This window comes from Lacerta agilis, chromosome 15 (genome assembly GCF_009819535.1).
Source record: "Lacerta agilis isolate rLacAgi1 chromosome 15, rLacAgi1.pri, whole genome shotgun sequence".
Lineage (NCBI taxonomy): Eukaryota > Metazoa > Chordata > Lepidosauria > Squamata > Lacertidae > Lacerta > Lacerta agilis.
This window is the reverse complement of record NC_046326.1, coordinates 21,240,607-21,262,977: the sequence shown is the minus strand read 5'-3', so window position 1 is coordinate 21,262,977 and position 22,371 is coordinate 21,240,607. Positions and strand designations below refer to the sequence as shown.

The 22,371-nt window shown below is 44.5% G+C and overlaps 1 protein-coding gene across 1 annotated transcript in view; it reads right to left on the bottom strand.

Annotated features, from left to right (window-relative positions):
- The window catches only part of GRIK4 (glutamate ionotropic receptor kainate type subunit 4), a 440,303-nt gene that overhangs the window by 272,612 nt on the left and 145,320 nt on the right, over positions 1-22,371 (bottom strand). The window contains exon 2 of the mRNA XM_033171758.1: positions 7,572-7,703. Within this exon, the coding sequence (XP_033027649.1) occupies positions 7,572-7,653 (82 nt within the window). The 5' untranslated portion in view covers positions 7,654-7,703. The remainder of the gene's footprint in view (positions 1-7,571; positions 7,704-22,371) is intronic.

Here is a 22,371-nt window from a genome sequence, read left to right as displayed (position 1 = left end):
TCATTGCATGAAGATTAGGAAGGGTTTGGGTTGTGAAAGGTGAATCAGTGAGGAGGTGATGCCTTTGAGGATCCTGGTGGCTTGCTCTTGAAACACATCCTTAAAAAGAGCAGGTACATAGCTTGAGGGACTTCTGTTTCCATCACTGTCACTTGAGACTCAGGTGGCCTCTGTGGTGAGAAGTACTTTCCATCTGCTTTGGCTTGTGGCCCAGCTATGCTCCCTATCTGGACAGGGACTGCCTAACACCTGCTATCTATGCTTTGGCAACCTCTAGTTTACTTATACAGTGGTACCTCATGTTACAAACACTTTGGGTTACAAACACTTTGGGTTACAAACTCTGCTAACCTGGAAGTAATACCTCGGGTTGCAAACTTTGCCCAAGGATGAGAACAGAAATCGCGTGCCGGTGGCACGGCAGCAGCGGGAGGCCCCATTAGCGAAAGCGTGCCACAGATTAAGAATGGTTTTGGGTTAAGAACGGACCTCCGAAATGAATTAAGTTCGTAACCCAAGATACCACTGTACATGGGGCTGCCTTTGAAAGTGATTGAGAAACTGCAGTTGGTGCAGAATTCAGCACGCAGGTTGCTCACCCCAGCAAGATGGTCTGAGCGCATAGCACCAATCCTGACCCAACTACACTGACTACCAATTAGTTTCTGGGCCCAATTCAAAGGGCTGGTTTTGACCTAGAAAGCCTTATGCAGCTTAGGACCCCAGGACCTCAAGAACCACCTCTCCCCATATGAACCGACCCAGACCTTGTGACCATCTTCTGTGGCCTCTGCGTGCCCCCTCCTTGGGAGGTCCAGAGAGTGGCAACATGAGAACGGGCCTTTTCAGTGGTGTCTCCCCACTTGTGGAATGCTCTCCCTAGGGAGGCTCACCGGGCACCATTATTACATGACATTAGGCACCAGGCAAGAAACCTTTCAATTTCTTCAGGCTCTTGATTATCTGTGGTCTCCTTGCGTGGGTGGGATTTTTTAATCCTGCCTTTTTAAAATATGGTTGTCTCTTTTTTCTGAACTGCTGGTTTCAGAGTATGTGTTTGCTTGCTTATATATTGCAAATCACTTTTAGTTACTTTGGTAAAATGGCAACCAATAAATTTTAAAAAATAACGATGGTGATGATGCAAGGGGCTGGACACAGAACAAGGCAGATGCACTGCACCTGGTCAGACACTCTGCCCACCTAGACCAACAATATCTACTCTGACTGGCAGCAGATCTCCAGGGTCTCAGGCAGAGAGAAAGCCCATCAATTACTACTTGCATCTTTTACGTGTATAATTGGTTAAAAGAAGCTGGGCCAAACCTGACACTTTGGGGTTGCAAAGCCTGTGCCTCATCACTGAGCTACAGTCCCGCTCCCTCCTAAAACCATCCCATAATTCCACAAATGAATGATATATTCGGGTGCCCTTTGAGCAGGACTAAAGGCAGTGCCTCTGCTTCATCATTTGCCATTCTCATCTCAGATAGTTGCTCACTGGTATACAGAGCAACTTTGAGGATTGATCTGGTATACAGATCCAAATGAGGAAAAGTAGCAAGAGGGCATTTCGGGATGATGGGAAGCCTGAAGAAGGGCTGACATATATTTGTGGGTGCTGTTGCCGGGTTTATTCATGTGTCACATAGAACATAAAATAAAAGATCACTCCCTTGGCATTGCCTCAAAGGAAAATTAAGAAGGGCAAAGAGCTTACAAATGAATGTCACGTTTGTGCCTCACACCTTTCTTTCACACTCCGGTAACATAAATAAAAACAATGAATTTATTCCAGCATGATGGGTTTGACTTGGGTTTGTACGGGGGGAAATGGAAACATTTATAATGTCACAACCAGGCAAATTTGCCAAGACATGCATCAGCAAGGATTTTTATTTACATGAGGAAATGCCTCCCCTCAGCTGTCTCTTCTCATCAATTTGCTCCTTTCAGAATTCAAGCTGACTGCAGTAATATACTGAGGCTGGAGGAGAGCAGTAGCGCAAGTAAAGGCTGGTGTTGCGCAGGGATGGGAGCTGAGAGCTCAGTTCAGGCGTTTAGGGAAGCTAGAGAGCAGAGATGGGAACCAGATGCTGTCAGACTCCAACTCCCATCAGCCCCCGCCAGCCCGGGCAATGGTCGTCATTGATGGGAATTGAAGTCCAGCATCTGGACAGTAGCAGCCAGCCGTCTTCTCAATGGTGTGCATTATTCCTGGTCATCAGGAGGGGAAGAGACTAGTTTAGTGGCAAATTCAGCCACGGGAGATTTCCTGTTGCACTCAGGACCTGCTTGCGGGTTTCCCACGGTCATCTGCCTGGCCACTGTGAGAACAGGGTGCTGGCTTGATCCAGTAGTGTGATATGAACAGCCCCTTAAAACCACAACACTGTCCTTGTGCGTCCTTTTCTTCCTCAGCATGTTGCCTGCGGGGAGGGGGGGAAAGCCAGGGGTGGGTGTTCACAGTTGTAAATATCGAGAGTTTTGCAGACTTCTTTTTCCCTTTGTCAACACCCCCCACAACTTCCGCTCATTATATGCTAGGCTCCCTGAGAAAGAGACTGCCCTTTGCAAAGCATGTGTGGGTGAGTTCTCCAAAGCAATTAAGCAATTTACGAACACAAAATCCCACAGAGTTTCAAGGGGACGCTGCGTCGCATAAGTGATTTCCTAAGAATAGTTTACATGCTGGCAAGAATTAAGCCTGTCTCCATAGTTTTGCTAACTGACAGGCAAAGCAGGCGCCAGGCCGGGTGGGTGGAGGGAGGGAGGGAGACACGGGCCACATTCACACCATACATTTAGAGCACTATGGTACCACTTTAAACAGGCATGGCTTCCCCCCCCCCCAAGAATGATGTGAGCTGCAGTTTGTTAAGGCTGCTGACAGTTATTAGGAGGCCCCTGTTTTCCTACCAGAGCTACAGTCTCCAGAGTTCCCTACAGAGGAGGATGAATTGTTAAACCACACTCTGCCCTTCCCCCAGCTGGGACCCTCCCCAAAGTCAGAGCCCTCCTGAGGGCCTCCACCATGACTTCCCAGCCTACTGGGCTCCTCCCCAGATTCAAAGTCCTCCAGCTTCCTGAGCTCCCACACTCCTCCTTCTCCTCCCCATTCGACCAATCCTACCAAGACATCTCCATGGGGTTCAAGACACCAGGGTTTCAGGCAGAGTTAGGCCTTTCCCATTACCTGCAACTTGAGATGTCAGTGAGTGTTTGAAGCTGGGACCTTCTGTACACAAGGCATTCGCCCAGAAGCAGTCAGAGGCAGCAATGCTTTTGAATACCAAATGTTGTAAACCAGAGCGGAAGAGAATGCGCTCAGGATCTGTTTGCAGGCTCCCATGGGCATCTGGTTGGCCACTGTGAGAACAGATGCTGGACTAGATTGGCCATTGACCTCATCCAGCAGGCTCTCCTTATTTGCTTTATCATATTCCTCAGGGCTGTAAGTCAACTAAGTTCTAAGTTCTAGAGTAGACCCAGTGAAATTAATGAACCTAAGGGAATCATGCGTATTAACTTCAGTGGGCCTACTCTGAGTAGGACTAGTATTATCTGCAAAGCATGTTCTTCTGCAGATCCACACCTCTGAGGACTGTATGGTTCATCCCAGCATTTTCATACTCAGACATAGGAATGCTACATAGGGCAGCGGCTTTCTGCTCCCAGAGTAGGCAACTGTGATTAGAATGTTCCCACGAGATTAGCAGTGGGAAAAGCAGCAACCTATCTATGCAGGGCAGACAAATTATTAAGCTGCTGAATACTTCTGCATGGGGAACATGTGCCACTTAGCCAACTTTCCCATGTAACAATAACTGTTCAGTAATTCACAGAATCATAGAATGGTCAAGTTGGAAGGGATCCCAGGGGTCATCTAGTCCAACCCCCTGCAATACAGTAATCTTTTGCCCAGCATGAGGCTCAACCCCATGATCCTGAGATCTCCTGTTCTACCAACCAAGCCATCCCAGCTTGCTTGTTCAATTCTAAACAGTGAATCCAAATGCAAAGGGAACAATGCTTAGTCATGCCTATTCCACCTGTGATTTGTAACGCCAATCCAGAAATTGCAAAAAGAAGTTGGTGACACCGGGGGGGGGGGACATCACACACACACACACTTTTACTTTTTGTATGTGAGGAAGAAGTATCCTGCATATGAGGGGTAAATATTCAGGATGGCGGAAATATCCACAGAAATAAACAAAACCATGTTGCACATCATTAAAGCAGATGGTCTGCTCACTTGCCATAAACTCCACAAGAACATTTATCCACAGGTGATGGCTGGATCTGGTAGAGAAATGAGGGCATGGGACATGGGAGAGGCCTTGAGGTGGACCAACAAGGAGAGCAATAGCTGGCCTTGCTGTCTGAGTAGCATTTCTAAGACACAGAGGTAGTTTCCAGAGGGGTGTTCCGTTTTGACGCACAAATATCCACAAAGGCATGAAATTGGACCACAGCAGGTGTTCACAGCCTCAAAAGCCTCGGCCCACCTTTATATCATCTGCAGGGACCATTTTTGAGCCTTTAACCATTCCTAGAGAGCTTCCTCTGTACAGTCAGCTAATCACACCCTGATGTGTCTTATTGACCTACTTCTCCCTCAGTTTGTCTGTTCGCCACTCTTCTCCATTTCCCCCTCCGGCTAGGAGTAATTAGCTCTCCTCCTTCTGAAGCAAGCAGACCCTTGATCCTGCCATGCCCAAAATAGGTGAGATCAGTAGCCAAGAGGTGCTCTAATTACTGCTAGCCAGAGGAGGAGAGCTTGTTTGCATGGCCTCCAGGGAAGGTTGTTTTCCTAAATGGTAGTCATGTTTCTAAATGGAAAGGTTTTCAGGGAAGGGGAGCGGGAGAGAGTCAGTTTCATTTTCGTGCCAGAGGACCCCCCCCCAAAAAAAAATCCCACGTCCTCAGCATTCTCTAAAGACAAAATAGGTTTTAGTATTAAAACAGCCCAAAGTCCAATGTATCAAGCATAAAAATCTCTAAGCGTAAGTAAAAGGCTGTTATGTAAGGACGCGGGAAATGAACTCTGACTGACTAATGCAAAGGAGGCCACTTTTGAAACAGAACACAAGGACTGCAGGTGTGAAAGCTCAGAGGGGTGGTGGAAAGAGGCAGGCCTCAAAGTGCTACTGGAAAATACTGGAACTTTAATAAAATAGGAAACTACCCAACACATTCCAGCAGACGCCTAGGAACCTTCCTTGGGCTAATTCAACAAATATAATTCTTATGTCCCTGAAGCAATTTCCCAGCAAAATGGTCAAGACAATGGACTATTTATTAATGTTCTCTACATTTCCCAGTTCCATTTTGAGGCTTGCCTCTTCCTCCTTTTGTATAGGTGTTGCCTTTTCTTCTTCTTCCATGGAAACGTAAGACAGGAAACATCTAAAACTGCTATCTCCTTGGATTTGATCTTGCTCCTTCTTCTACTCCTTATTAACAGGTACTATAAAAATAGGTATTGCCTGTCTGCATCAGGAGAGGGAAGATTAGCTTCTTATCAGCTGCAAAGAGTTAATAAAACAACTTGTAGCATCTAGTGACAGTTGATGGGGAAGTTGTTTCTTTTCCTGCCCACGAAGTGAGGTCTCAATGCAATGAAAGAGAGCTGCTGTCCTTCTTTCTTAATCCACCCAAGCAGTGAATGCCATAAAAGTGGACAGTCCCCTTCCCCTGACCTCTCTGAATAAAAAACACAAGTCTGCATCCCCTACTACACAAAGTACCAAGACATCATTAACAGTTTGGTGGCACCACCAACCAGCACCAAAGGCAATTTTAAAGAACAGAGAAGATATATACATACATTTTTACCTGCAACACTAAGAATGAAGCATGCCGCCTCAAAGTTACCGGAACTAACTGTGCCTTTCCTCAGCTCTAAACCCAAATGATCTCAACTGCAAATTTAGATACAAAAGACTCCCCATAAGATGGTATCGTCTTGATGGGAACCAAGTCATGATGCCCCCTTGCTTTTGATTTATGCTTTGGAGACAATAAGTTCCTGGAGCAAGCAAGGGAACCTTACAGCTTCTCTACGTAGGAAGTCAAGAGCGCATTTCACTAGAAACTTACATCGGTTGCAAACTGGCATAGCTTGCACATAGAGAATCCTCAAAACTGCAATTTGTTGGGGTCATTGAAAATCCTGCTGAGAGATCCTTAGAACCTTGGAGAGCAAAAAAAAATCCAGTACAATGCACTTCGATGCTACAGAGACCTGATAAAGGGTTCTCTGGTGAGAAGGGGTGGGATCAGTCCAAGCCATTCATGGTCAGATAGGAAGCATATATCAGTATTGGGTCTGCAGGGGAAGCCAAGGACAGAGCAGTGGTAGAGAGGCAGAAAGAAGGGAGGCATCATCTTTATGAGCCCCCTGAGCCTCATTTCCCTAATGCCTCTGCTCGAATCTCAACTTCCCTTATCCCATCCTTAGTGCTTATTATACAATCAAAAGTCTATGGGAAAGTGCTCGTAATGCCATATATATTTATGCCATTTCCCCATTCATTTTCATTGTTACATATTGCGTTCATTTAATTTAAATGTTATTGGCATTGCATCAACTCATTAGTTCATTCATTGTCCCACTGACTTCAATAGAAGGCCCAATTAGTCTTCCACTGCCTGTAACTTCTGTGTTTTTGATCCAAGAAATTTGTAGACATTCTACACCCTTCCTCCTTACCCTGGGAAATGACCTGCCTTAGGTATGACAAAGGGTCCATATCTATATGTAACTGAAAAGGGCGTTCAGCCACCCTCTGTCATCTAAAGTAAACACAGCTTTCCACTCTTAACAATTTCAGCGCTCTATTTCTTTGCTCTGTTTCTCTTCCTCTCTCTTTCCACGTATCTTGTAAACCGTTTATGTACACCATGTCCTAGCTTGTTTCTTCAGTGCAAAACAATTCCTCCAATGCAAAACAGTTAAAAACAAATGAACACACGAGCAAATAAATGCATCTTCATTCTTTCCTTGACATTCATTCACATTCACATTTGCTGATTCCGCCAGCAAAGAACAAATGAATGGACTCATTCATTCATTTTCTAGAGTAATTTCTAAAATAAGTGCACACTAAGTCAAACTGATTTCTCCTTACACCAGACTTATGCCTCATTTATTTCATCTAGATTATATAAGCCTTCCAGAGGAGGTTGTGCATCCTTTGGGGGCCTTCGATTACTGATGCAGTGGTCCAGGGAGGGGGGGGGAAACATGTTTCATCCTCCTAAACCAAAACCCCCTCTTATAATAAAGCTGGCAGTCCAGAATCTGCACTGATGGAGGACAATGCCATAGCTAGGACCTTGCATATGAATCCCCAATGACAATGGTAACACTGTAGTTTGGATTCTTTCAAATTTAGAGGGGTATCCAGGGGAGAGATAATACTGGAGTTGGATCTAGTTTTGCAGGTCACCCATTTGCCTTTCCTGTTATTCTGAACTGGGTCCTTGGTTTCTCCAGGGAATGGAGTGCAATAGTCAGGGGGTGTGGTTAAATCCATGGTAGCTGCTTAATTTTATTTACTCACCAATCCTCAAAGAGTGGGGACTGGCAGCAATCTCCATTAGCCACACCAAAAGGAGCACCAGAGGCGCCAAGATCCCGGGCATCTTCTATAAATCCTCATGGAGCCCTGCGGTGGTCTGGGCATGACATAACTCTGCGAAAGAGAGAGAAAGAGAAAAACGTTGCGATGAAAACTCCTCCTGTCAATCACAAGAACGCCCTCTAGGCTGCAGTTCTACACCAACATTGCCGTATGTCTGGAAGGCCACTTCCGCATCAGCAGGAGGTGGATTTGTGGGTGTCATGACCCGATCACGTGCGTAGGGGCTGAGCACAGCCCCTGCGCGATTGGTAGATTATTCCCACGCCTCCCGCAGGCTGACCAATTTGGTCGGCCTGGGGGGGGGCGTGTCTTAGTCCCTTTAAACTAGTGACGGGCGGGAAGCTCGCCCTCTTTGTTCCGCTTCTCCCCAGACGTGGTCTGTATTCAGCTCCTGCAAACCTCTAGGTGAAAATCATATGGCAGCCCATGTGTAGATTTTGGCTGGAAAACTCCCCAAAAAGCTTAACAACTTTTGTGTCCCGATTTTCACTTTTTGAAATATGAAAACCCTATTCTACCTTGAATGCGGCTGATCCTACAGGCCAATAAGGACACATGAAGCCTTATAAAACCCTCAAATCCAAGGCAATACCTCAGTCTGAGCAATTTATATCTCACTGAGAAGCCATGCAGGCTGCCTTATCTCCAATGGAAATGGATCACCAGTATGCCTTTGACTGTGTCAACCACCTATGGAACTGTGGATTGTTCCTTGCTTGTCACAACCCCCCCTCAAAGAAATATACACACAAACACAAACTGCTGCACCTAGTCATAAAGTGTAGCCGAAGCCTGACACAAATTTAGAAATGAGGCGTACTCTCATGGTTTGCTAAAATGAATTTTTTCCCCCACCCAAGTATTTTCAGAGTGGTGATGTTTTGGCTAGTGCAAAGGTATGGGATTCTGTTTTGTGCCATTTTTACATTGTTCTATTATGTACTGCACGCTTTTTATTCTTTTATACAGCGCTCTGCGATTTTTATATATCCTAGACATATGAAGTATCCTAGAGTGACCTTGCAAAGTAAGGGATGGAGCTCCTCATGGACATCCAGATGTTGTTGGACTCCAACTCCCAACATCCCTCTGGGTGGGGCAACATCTGTAGGGCCACAGGCTTTCCAACCTCTGCTTTAAACCTTCCTTTCTCTCCACTCACCCCCAAATCTGAAATAGCACCCTTGAATTCAAGCCATTGGTCAAGCTACTGGAATTTGCAAGAGATTGTAAACCGCCTTGTGATCTTTGGATGAGGTGTGGCATAAAAATTTAATAAATAATATCCATCAGATATTAAGCCAGCAACAGAGGAGACAGATTTTGACCAAAACACAGGCCACCCCAGCCCAAGATTGATGGGCAGGTGGAGGGAGGTACTAATTATATCTCACATTGTGCTGGCAATTGTTGGGCTGGGCTGGAGCACAGGGTGGCACTTATGTAATTATTAAGAGCTATTTTCTTCCATTTCAGAGATGCAGCTGCAAAACTGAATAAAAGATCACAGAAAGAACTGTGGGAGGGAGAATGTGAAGAAGAGTGGTTCAGAGGAAGAGCCATGAAAAATAAAACTTGTCATATCCAGCACTGCGAGGATGAATTATTTTTCCCATATTGGCCCCCTGGGGCATCGTATAGAATTTATCGGTCCTTCTCCACTCTTTTAAGTCATATAAACAAATTAAGAGTAATTCACACATTCTGCATATGCAAGAGTGTGGCAAAACAAAATAGACATCAAGCTCATGTTATTTTACTTGCATTTCTATCGCCTGGGTTTCTTTTTTAGGAAAAAAATGGGGGCAGAGTGGAGATCGTTGTATGTTTTGAGTTTTTAAAAGCTCTGTGTTACTAGGGTTGTACAAACCTTCCTGGGTGTATTTTTAAAGGGTTTTATTCTTGCAAAGTTTACTGGCTTCTTTTGAGATCCTGCTGATGTTTTGACTGAATGGCACATCTACAAATTCATCAAAAAATCCAATTAAGGTTAGGGGGTATCCAAACCCCCTCAACCCAAGATGTTTTAAGGTTGCAGGGCTTAAACTGTTGTGCAAAACACAACTACACCTCAAAATTCACTCTTCTCTGAATTTTGCAATGTAGTTCTCAAACTGAAAAATATGTACCAAAACAAAAAAAAAAACCACATATTGGGGGGAAACATGCACAGAAATGCTTATATGCATGAAAATAATGTACAACATGCATTCTGTGGTGGGAGAATGCTTGCAAAAATGTGTATATGAGGCAAAACTCCTTATAGACCTGTGTGTATTAGATGTAGGAATGGGGAGAACTGAAACGAACATTGGAAAAATGAGAAATGGAAAGAAACCATAATGGACAGGTCTGTCCTTTAGTGTGATGCTGAACTGGCAAATACTTAGAAACATGGGAGTGGGAAAGGAACATAGTAGACTGAGTTCAGAGGGCAAGGAAATGCAAAAGGAACAGACAGTGGCAATTACCTGAAAAAATAGCTATAGTGGCCAATTTACAAGGCAGCATTAGTGAGACCACGTTGCTGTAGTAATATAACCAAGCAGAAAATCAGAACCTTGCCAGGAATTTAGCTTTAATAAGGTAAGTATGGAGACATGCTGCAAGTTCTGCCAGAAGACATGATAGGCAGGTTCTGTTCTATCATTAGTTGCTAGAAGATGGGATCTTTGACAATGTCGACTCTTCTCACCCTTACAATCCTGTGGAAAAGGAGGATTCCAAATGCAGCAAATTAGGGTGCCGATTGCCACACATTCTGACTGTTCAGGGTGAAAGCGTCAGCAATAGAATGCTAATACACAGCACAGCTTCTGTGAGGGAAGAGAAAGGTCCACACGGCTGGGGTAAACATCACAGGAATGCAAGGAAGAAAAGTGGTTGTGGGCTGGTAGTAGTCTGAAGAGGTAAAGAAACAGGGAGAAAGAGCCCAGGAGTGAACTGTGAGGTGGGCAGTACAGGGCTGCATAGCTTCCAGAAAGGGAATAAAGGAGGAGAATTAAGAATTGAGGGGAAAGTATAAGTGGAAGTGTTGGGACAGCTCTCAGAGAAGGCCTAGGGTAGGAGGTACTGTGTGCCTTTAGCCATGAGGCTAAAGAGGCTGCCATGCTGGAGTTGGAGCTTGAATTTCATATAATGGTTTTCACTAACAAAACGACTGTTTGATCGCAGGCCTCCAGCGACAAAGAGATCCCATAAATAAATACACCCTTTGGGCACGTTTCACAATGAGCTTTATAAATGGGAGAAGAAGTGCCTGCTGGTCAGAAAATCAGGAGCAGGAGACTGAATTAAGGATGTAAAGGTACAAAATGGATGGTTTGGAAGAGGCGGACATCAGGGAGTCTGTGCGAGCAGGCACCAGGAGTTGCCTGACAGCCAGAAAACCCCCTCAGATGCCGACTTTTGCTGCAGGAGCCCGAGAACAGCTGTGCTGTCCTGGGGCAGCAGCGATGATAAATGAGGCAGAAGGAGGAGAGAGAAATCCAAGAGGGCCCTGGAAGGTGTCGGTAATTGCAGCTGAGCAGCCAGCCAGTGTACAGCCGAGGAAATGCAGAAGAAGGAAAGATCTCAATTTCAGCAGTTGATTAGTGTCTTATCTACTCAGGGCTGAACCTGTACCTGCCAAATCACCTTTGGCTTAATGGCAGTCATTTAGCTCCACCAGCCAAAATAGAAAAATATGCAAAGGCTTAATTTTTTTAAAATTGTGTGCACCTTACACATGCATGGAAGTTGTGTTCTCAGACCAGGAAATCATTTTCTCAGATCCAGGAAGTCTAACTTATCATTACTGTAAGGACGTTCAGTGGTTGCTCATGAGAAATCAGCCGAACCCAGAACTTCTACAAACTAAGTTCTTTATTGTGCAGATATTTACAGTGGAGCAAAAGTTCAAACGTCCATCTCATCCCTCCGCAGAGTCCAGGAATGACCCCTTCCAGTTCTTGGTCCAGCAAAAGAGGCGCGGGATTCTGAACCCCCGCCTCCCCCTTCCACCTCTTTCCTGTCTGCGAACTCGGGGCGCGGGAACCTGTCCCAGTTCCCCACTTCCCCCATGGTGTTCAGGCTCTGCTATCCCTTCAGAGCCCCTGAGCCAACTTCCTGCCTCCAACTCCCCCTCCCCACTGGAGGAATGATCGCTTCCTCCTGAGGAGGGGGATGACGAGCTGGTGAACAAAGGGTGCGGTTCCCTGTACTGCAAGCGATCCCGGGATGCTACCTGCTGTGGGGAGGGGGGTTTCCTGACAATTACCATTGCCCAATCTTCTCCTTCTCTCTCTCGCTCGCTCTCTCTCTCTCTCTCACACACACACACGCACACACACACACAGTCTCACACTCACAACATCAAACACTACTGAAGCCCACCATCACAGACTTAAAAGCTAAGAGGGTGCTTGTTGTTTGCCTAAGAATAAAAATGAAAAACATAATAGCCCTACAATAAGCTCAGTGGTTCAAAACATACCAGAGTATCTGCAGTCTGAGAAATATCAGGGTGTGCACTGCATGAGGCCTTAGTGTTTATGCACAACCTTGTGAAGTAGGTTAGTCGCAGAAAGAATGACTTGCTTGGGATATCTCGAGGAATAAGATGGGATTAGACAGTTTAACCACTACCACCCAGGTTCAAATAGAGATTTGGAAGAAACATTTATGCCTCTTAGCTGCCCATTTAGTGAAAGTAATTTGTTTGATGGTCACTCAACAATTCAATTATCCTTCCTGCTCTTCTAAGGCAAGATATGCACTGTCTTTCAGTACAAAAGGGACTGTACGGCTGCATTGTGCTCCAGCAGCAACTAAGTCCATATATGAACCATTGTAACAATGCATCTGATTCCCTAGATGAGAATCATGCAGACACATCCACCCCAGGAGATTCATGAAATACTTTTTCTTACCAGAGTTGTGAGCTGTTCTGAAGCTCTGCATTTTTTCCTTTTTTTTTGTTTTTTTAAACCAAATCTTGTGAGATTTCTTTGGCAGACATGAAATCAAAGCATAAGAATTTATTCTCACTTTCCTGCTCTAAACATCCAGGCCTGAGGATTTATTGCAAAATTGTAAAGCTCCTTACAGGAGTTGGTTCAATAAAAGAGACACAATTTCATCTGTTCGATGCGACCAATCCCCAATGTTAGCTGAATTTCCTCTCCCAGCCCCCACCCCCCATGCCCCAGCATTACAGTGTAATTAAGGGGTGGGTAAATTGTTAAGCACAGAGAGTGAAATGTGTGTTGGGAGGGGCTACTCTGCTAATTTGCATGCTTTAATTACATGTAATTAACTTAATATGCATATAATTTTCAGGACTGTGGTGGGTGCCAAGCCACAGCTGGTTATTGCTTTATGCTTACTCTTAAACTGTGAAACCCAGTGATAAAAAACCCCTTTTTATTCTTTGTAGAGGAAAGCAAGGCTTTCAAAAATAATGAGCCTTCAAAAATGTAATCGTTGTGGATTTTGACTTATCTCTACCAAACTGTTGCTTCATCATCTAAGTTGGATGGTGCCTGGGAAGAGGGCTTTCTTGGTTGAGGGTGCTACTGTACTTGTGGAATTCACTCTCTAGGGAGGCTTTCTAAATTCTTGTGTTTTGTTCCGTGCAAAGATCTTCTTCTTCTTCTTTTTTATTCTGCCAGGTTTCTAAAGATTAAAACTGTTTTAATTCCACAGAACTTCAGGGACAGACAGTGCCTGTTTGGAAGCCCAAAACCTTTCACTACAAGGGTACAGCAACACAAGGAAGCTTCTGAACCAGCCTATTCCATTTGCATTTTGGCAGGTGGAAGATTCTGAGATCTGTGAGGAGGAACCCAAAGTTCGTCCTGAAATACCATTTGGCGTATAGCCTTTTATTGGTCTCTTACACAGCTGCAGAAAAGGTTCTTGGTGAGGAATGGAGGGAGGAGGCTTAATCCATTGCAGGCCCTGCTGGCACTCTAGGGCAGAGGCTTTCAACCTTTTTGAGTCCACGGCTCCCTTAACCAACTGCATTCTTTCTGCGGCAGCTCTGTGGGGCTTGGGAGCCCAGTTTTGTCACCCTTGCCTGCAGAGCTGGCAGCCTCTCACCCTTTTTTCAAACACCCTCCCTTGTGGAGGCCTCCTCTCCTCGCCCCTCTCATTGGGAGTCTCTGGTCTCTGAGCTGCCCCCACCCCACCCCAAAGAAAGGTGCCTCCCAGAGGCAGCATTCCCCAGCGGAGCTTATAGCCAGGGCTGCTGCAATAAACAGTTGTGTAAGCCTTTGGGAGGCAGAGACGCAAGACAGCATCAGAGGAGGGAGGGAAGGAAAGAAAGAGCAACAGGGGGCCAGTGTGGCCTGTGACACCCCTGACCATCATTCAAGGCACCCCAGGGTGCCACGGCACACTGGTTGAAAACCAACGCTCTAGGGTGTTGGTGGAGCAGCAGGGGCTGTCGCAAAGTGGCTCAGTTGGGCCTTCCAATTGCTTGTGCAACGTCTCATCCTGCCCTGTTCTCAGCAGATTCTTAGCTGGAAGCTCCTCTGTTGCCTCAACCACCTTAGTCCCTGAACTACTGGGCAGCTCCTTGGCCTTGCCGGTAAAAGGGGCAAGGGAACCACTTAGCAAAAGTGATAGAAACAGAACACTCGTCTTGCACTGTGTATGTGCTATACCTTTAAAGGGCATTTGAAGCACATATGTTCCCTCAAATAATTCTGGGCACTGTAGTTGGTTACTGGCTGCTGGGAATTTTGAGGGCTTGGAAACAATGCGATTCTAATGTGCTTTACAGCCTTCGATTCTCTCATATGGCCTCTATATCCCCACCTTCCACTTTTGTGCATCTTCTGCCTCTTTCCTAAGCTTAAAAAAAAACCCTCTGAAATTCTCCAATGAGTTTTCTGTTTTTTTAAAAGGAACACAGACAAGAAAACTACCGCTTTTTGATCAACCTGCATAGTTTTATGAAATAAGCAACATTAATAGAACATGGTTATAGGCCTCCGAGGACGCATGACAACTTGTGGAGAGATACCTTTGTTTAAAGCTGAAATGATTTAAAAGTTAAATGTAATTAAATAGACATTTTGTGCTGCTGCTGCTGGGTGTGGGTGGGATTTCTGAATGTTGATTGTTGCTCCTTGTATATATAAGTGAAAGCAATGAAATATTTGGGGTGGGGGAGTACTGATGAAGCCACAAAAATGGAAGTGGGGTTGAGAATTACTTGGTTAATTGCATTCATATCCTGCCTTTTCTCCAGGGAGGAAAAGGTGGTGTGTGAGGTTCTCCCCCCCCCCCATTTAATTGAATAATTAGCTGGTTCTAATCACAAAACATTGGATTCTTAGGTTACTGGATCTAGATTACAGGAGTGTGAACATCCTATGAAAGGGCACGGTGGGCTCAGAAACTTTAAGTTCACAGAAAGTTGGTTACTGCCAAGTGCTTGGAAAGCTGAATCGAGTTGTGGAACAACATATCATTTGACGGCTTTGAGCAGTTATTTCAGAACTTTCCGCGTTATTGACAAAACAGCAGGATCGAGTCAGAATTTACTGGCGCTGGCATGATGGCAAGAGACACACAGAGCTAGCTATCACAGTGCATGCACACACATACACACAAAATCGATTTCTAACACCCTCCTAGGAGAGCAATTTTACAAAACCTGATACCCACTGACAGTCATGCATTAACGCTCTCTAATGTCCTCAGGGGCCTCTGTGCACCTTCTCAGAGACATCCAGTCACTGAGTTGTATCCAATGCTCATCATCCTCGGAGCAGACCTATTGCCATTAATTGACAGGGCTAACTTAGGTCTATTAATTTCAATAGGGACCACTCTAAGTTATTTGGAGATAATCCACTGAAAACAGAGGCAAAGCTCCACTATTCATGGATTTGCTGGTTGCGTGAAATACCTGGGGGTGGAGGGAAAGGAGGCTTGGTCCCTTTTGATGTGGTTCCTTTAGCTACTATTTAAAAATCAGGCTACAGGGAAGATCACAATTTGGCTAAAATGAGATTAAGTCACCAATCAGGGTGTGTGCATTTAATTACACATGAAACGAATGTTGCATCCTGCCTTTCCTTAAAAAAAAAAATCAAAGACAATGAAATTCCATTTAACACTGTGTGGAAGCTGAGTCAAAACTCCAGTCAAATAAAAGCGTTTTTCACAACAGAGTAGAAGGAAAAGCACTTTAGCCAATTGAAAATCAGGTGGGGGAATAGGGGCTCCCCTACCTCTTTCCCCCATAACTCAGACATTGATCTGCTGTTCTGTGGTTTCCACCGTTGCATATTTTAAGTGGGCAAAGCTGCTCTCCTGTCCTTATTTATCCTATATCTCTATGACGGACAAGCAAAATATAAAATCAATTTTTATCTGCATGTAAAAATCTCTTCCATACTTCACTTTGAATATTATTGTCATTGTTAATCACATGTATTGCAGCTTTAAGGCACTATTTATTTATATATAAAGCTTCTTCTTAACTTCTGTGTACAGTATCCGAAGTGGCGTACCATAAAACCAAGAATTAAAATGACTTAGGGCAGCATTCAGCAGCAGCAGCAGCAGTAAAGCGCCCATTTAAAATCTTGCATGACTCACTCACGAAGATGCACTATCTTAAAAGCCTACTTCAGCTAATTCAGTGTTGTCAACATGGACTGGCAGCGGCTCTCCGGGGTTTCCAATTGGTGGGGAGGTGTCTCTCCTAGCCCTACCAGGAGATGCCCAGGAACTAAATCTGGGAACTTCTGCTTGTAAGACAGATGCTCTACCACTGAGCGAACGGCCCATTCTCATTGGAGCAGTGAGCATTTTTTAATTGCCTGGATTCCAACTCCACCCAGTCCTCCTCTTCTAAAATCCTTTCTTCACCTCCCATCTGATTCTCGTCACCAGTCTGTGACACCTTTTAAGTAATGCCAGCAGCTCCTTGTAGCAGGACCAAGTCCCCCAGAAAAGATGTCATGATTGCCACCATGTGTCAAATGTTTTTGGGGGGTGGGGTGGAATCAGAAGAACTGATTGTCAGAAGAACAGTCCTGCCAAAGGAACATAATGAAATGCAGAGAGACAAGTGCCTCTGTCCCCAGCATATCCAACAGAAGGAACTGGGAAAGAGGAATCCAATCCCATTGCATTGCCTGGACTCGCCAGTGTCCACCTCTTTAATATCTTCCTTTGTTAATGTCCCAGCCAGCCTTAATGGCATAACTACATTTCCATAATGACTTACAGACCCCTGCTCAGGAGGATATGAAGACAGCTTCTTCCAAGAAAATTGGTGCATGTGTCTGTTCCGGCCAATTTTGGAAGCCTGAGTGGATGCAGAGGGAGAGCCAAGTTATTCAAGAGCTGGTTCCTCCCTTGAGTATGACAGCATCACCCCTTTCCCCTGCCCATCAGTCCAGAGCAGTATGGCCAGGGGAAAGATCCTGCATATACCCCTCCAAGTTGGGAAAGTAAAAAATAAATAAAAATAAAAATTTAAAAAATCCCAAATGACTATGGGGTCATCTACTTTTTATTTATTAAATTTATTAAATTTCTATTCTGCCCTTGATCCAAATACATCAAAGAGGGAATGGTGCTATAACAGAGCAGGGATAGCTACCATACTGGCCACAATATGTTGTGGAATGATGTGTATACTGTACACGATGATGCCTCTCTCTTACCATCCTAAAGCATACAAATACCCCTGCCTTTTAATTCTAAATCAGTCAAATTCACAAGGGACATGCCTATTAGACTCAACAGCTATTAGAAACAATAAATACCATCCAATGTCGTACTAAGTAGCTCCTCCATTATTGCAAGGATTTAGGCTTATGCAAGAATATTCTTCCCACCCTCTCCTTCTCATGTCCATGCTCTGCACCCTCCCCAACCCCAAAGCAAAATTGAGGGAATGCGGGGAGGGGGAGGGGGGAGAGTGCCATTGCACAAGCATAAATCCTCTCAGTAACAGGATGGCTATTTCGAGCTACAATGGATATAAGCCAGTAGGAACAGGAAGAAGCTGCCTTGGACTGAGTCAGACTCATTGGTCCATCTAGTTCTGTATTGTCTCACTGGCAGTGATTGTCTGGGGTTTAATGCAATAGATGTTCTCAGTCCTACCTGGAGAAGCTGGAACCTTTTGCATGCAAAGCAGGTGCTCTACCACTGAGCTATTGCCCTTCCCCAATGGAGTACCTAGAAGGAACCACCATGTTCTAACAGTATAACGCTGAATGCCAGAAGTTGGGGACAATTACAGAGGAGGTTCTCACCTTCATGCCCACTGTTGGAGACCAAATGCAGTAACAGACGGACCTTTGGACTGATCCAGCAAGTCAGAACTTAACATTTCGTAAAAACTATTTCCAGCTCAGAGCATATGATTGCTATGCAGTCTTGACCCCTAATGCCAAGAAACTAGCAACTGCCCTACTTGGCTCAATCACAAAGAAGTGCAACATGGGCGGAAGAAACTTTCTATTAAATTTCATTAGCAGATTCCACATGACTTTACAAGAAACATCACATCTTTTCTTTAAAAAATTTTTTGATAAGGAACTAATCCTACTCTGGGCAGGATTGTGCCAACTTGGAAAAAAAACAGCAGTGGAAATATATGGGCAAAATCAGAGGCACTGACCCCACAGAGAGAGGCCTCAATGCCTTCCAGTTAAGATGCCATTCCAGTGGTAAAAAAAATTGCTGGGGAATTTAGAAGGGGGGTGGGCAGGGAAGGAGATGATGCTTAAGTGCTGGCAGGCCAAAGTAACACAAAAATGATGGAACATCAGCCTCCTGGAGGGGAACAGCAGGTTTATGATTAACCAGAACATGGAGCACAGGAGGAAAGCTACATTCACCTAACACAGCATCCTCCTCCATGACGAGAAAACAGCCCCCTGACACTTTGCCTTATGTATGAACCAAAAGGGGGGAAATAAAGAAATCCTGAAACATCAGAGAGAGAATGCATTCCACTTAAAGTGCTGGCCTTCAGCTGGAGAATGCTCTCCTGTTTTATTTGATTGTGATTATTAGAAGCAAGTCGGGGAAATATAAACAAAAGAATGCAATTCTATAGCATCCTCCATGTTCTGTTTCATAATCACCATCATCACATGCATTAACATAGTTTAAGTAGGTCATTTTATCAGCCAGCCAGCCAGCTTTTACTGGCATGTCTGACATTTTAAAAAATATAGTTTATGCTGTTGTTGTTTTTTGTTTAGGCTGCTTACTGCCTTGTGATGTTTTGCGACTTATAAATGTTTAAATAAACATTGTTCCCATTTTGCAGGGCAGAGAAGGTGAGGCTGAGAACAGGAGCTGCTTGCTGAAAGAGTGTACTCGTGGCAGAAGGAAATTTGAAGCGACTTCCTGATTTGTAGATGGTGTGTTTTTTTTCAGTCCACCAGGCTGTACACATCAGCTGTCATTTTAGATCTGGTGCAGATACCCACCTTATGCTTCCATAGCTGAGGCCCAGATTAAGATAGGCCCTATCACTGGGCAGAGTGAAGCAGCCACCTCAGGCACCTAACATCCGCTGTCATGAAAGGTCAGGAAATGGTTAGTTATTTTATGTATTACTATTGTGCTTTTACTTTCAGTGGGGGGGGGGGATGAGAAATAGCTGAGGGATTTTCAGACTCTGCTGCCAAAATAACATGATTAGCCTTAGGCACTACACACCTTGGCTTGTGGGGAGTAGGGAGGTGGGGGTTAATTTGCCGCTTTGCCTCGGGCAGGAAAAGAAACCCTCACGAGCCAGCTTTGCTCTGCATACTTTGAAGATCCTAGCACAAGAACACCAGTTTTGCCTAAATGAAAAAAGTTATTAATTCTTCTAGAACTTTTGTTTGATTGAAGCTGTCTCCTCAGTCTGCTACCCCACCCTACCTAGAAGAAACTCCAAATAATAGACACACATTCACATACATGATAGGCATTCAGTGCTAACAATTGCCAGAAGGCTGGTGGTGATTGACCCAGTTTTTCTGGAGGAAACCCTTGAGAAAGAAACATGCAAGTCCTCATTCCCCCAGTACTCTTATTTTGGTTCAGGGTTGGCAATTTGGTGGTTAAGCATCCTGTCTCTAGAGCCTGGACTGGCCCAGAGTTCCTGTAGCTCAGTGGTGGCCAAACTTGACCCTCCAGCTGTTTTTGGACTACAACTCCCATTATCCCTAGCTAACAGGACCAGTGGCCAGGGATGATGGGAACTGTAGTCCCAAAACAGCTGGAGGGCTAAGTTTGGCCACCACTGCATCTAGCTGCTCATCCACAACTGAGAGTCCATGGTCTTCTAAGTTGCAGTGATGTCATGCTACTCCTTTGACCTGCATCCCAATTAAGACAAAGATGGAGAAGAAGGTGCTTTCCCAGCCATCACCTGCAACTTATTAAGACTGCTTTGAGAACTACCACGTGGATGCATGATCTGGCAGAGGCTTCTCTCATCATGGCAGCGTTAGCCGTCAAAAGGCTTTTTTCATGGAAAATACAAAGGAACGGGAGAAGATATAAAATGAGGAGGCAACAGACTCTCCCTCACTTTGCACCATGAAATAATTTTGACGGCATGTTTAGACATTTTTAAAGCGAGATTTGCTTCCGGGGGGGGGGGGGGGGGAGGCTGCTTTGAGGAAGAAGAAGGAAAGTACTGCTGCATATTTAACGTGATCCGCTTTGTTGTGCTACAGAACATTCTTCCCAATTTATGCTGTAGCTACTTTGTGAGATCTTGAGATATTTGTGGGGAAGTTGTTATTCATTTCGGCAGAAGCTAATGACAGAAGATGCTGTTAAGGTGGGTAAATGGGGCATGCGCTAATGCTAAAGCTGATTCTTCAGTCTGTGTTCCTGAAAGCATCCCTGAACACCAGATACACCGTCTTATGCCTTGCTGGCTGCTCTTTGCAACAATAATATTCCTAGAAAATAGGCCTCCTGCTCTCTCTCGCAGAATTATTTGGACCGTGCGACTATGCAAGCACTTTCCAATTGCCTTATTGTGGGGTGGGGCGGGGGCAAATAAAAACATTACCTTCATTCTATAAAGCCCTTAATCATCTGGGACCTGCTAGGAATATAGGAAAGCGGTCATATACAGCAGAGACAGAGCACTGGCCCAACAAGCTCAGTATCACCTACAATGGCTGGTAGCAGAGTTTCATGCAGAGGTCCTTCTCAGCCTGTTCAGATATACCAGAAATTCAATGTAGGGATTCTGCATGCAGAACACATGCTCTATCACTTCTTATTTTTAGCAGGAACTCACAAATGAAAGGAGGTGAGGTAGCACCATGGACAGCATCATGGAGCTGAAGTGAAGTCTTATAAGTTTCTTCCTGTGGTCCACTTTGCCAAAGCTCCACACACACACCCTTGACCTAAAGACTGTGGCCCTGGCCTGCAGACAAGGTCTTCTTTATCTTCCTGTTTGCTCCTGCCTGGCATGCTCCCTGTCTCATTCGATAGGTGTGATGGCACAAGAAGCACTTGATTCCTCTCATGAGGTAGGCTCAGGTGATGTTATCCAGTGGAGTCTTGACTCAGGCCATTGGCCTCAGGTTCCATGAGCTTTGGGCTCTGTTGGAACTGAAAGCATCATAAGGAATGCAGTCTGGTTCCCCAGTCAGTGATACAGCTGATTGCTTCTCTTCTGTGTTTGAGGCTAGGATGCTACTGAGCTACAAAGCAGGACATTTCAAGGATGTCCATATTGATCTGCCTCAGAATCTCCCTGTGATGGGACATCTGTTGTGCCTCTCCCTTCCGCTCTGACATTACAACTTTTGGCCTCCAAAGCCACAAATTTACCACCTGCCACAGTGTTGCTCTTTGGCGTGTTTGCATTTTTAGTGATCTTTTTATTACTGATGTTTTCAATGCTTTTATATCTTCGTCTGCTGCTCTGTTCGATTATTGTGGTTTAAAATTTTAATGTATTGCATACTTCTTGATTGTGAGTTGCCTTGAACTTTCATAAAGAAAGGTGTAGCAGATGTATTTTTAAAGAAATAAAGCCTTATGAGGCTTTCAACTCTGCCTGCTGCACTGTTGGGACATTCAGCAGATAAGTATGAGAGTGAATATTGTGGTATTCAAATTGCGAAATGGCATTCTGAAGGAGGAACATTTTGCCCCTCCATGGTCCTATCGGAGAAGAGCACAGAAAATAATGTTGTTTCAGCTGCCATTCTTAAGCAAAGGTCTCTGAATATGACTTATCCTATGCTTTTACTGTAGTTTCCCTTTTTGTTGCTTTGGTTACTGAGTACACGTTAATGTAGAAAAATGGAGGATATAAAATCATATAAATAAATGCATAAATATCCATCCTCCAGCATTTAGTCTAAAAGTTCCCCCTGAGAACTTTTCTGCAATAGCATTTGTATACCACGTTTTGGAGGAAAGGGGCAGATCAAGAGGCATTCTAAAATTCCATTTGAACATTCATTTTTTGAGATAGATTTCCAACCCAGAGATTATAATGAATCCCCGAGATAATGCACTCCAAGCACTCTGAACATTTGAAGTGTGCTATATAAAACTTAATTGTTGTTATTAAAAAATATATAGCATGCTCAGTCGTGCATATCTTCAATCTTTATTTTTTTTCAACTTCTTCTTGTTGCAATTTATTCCCCACTCCACATTATTTTCCATGTTGTAGACCAGGACCTGGAAACTTTTGCATCAGAAGAAAAACATACTTTGA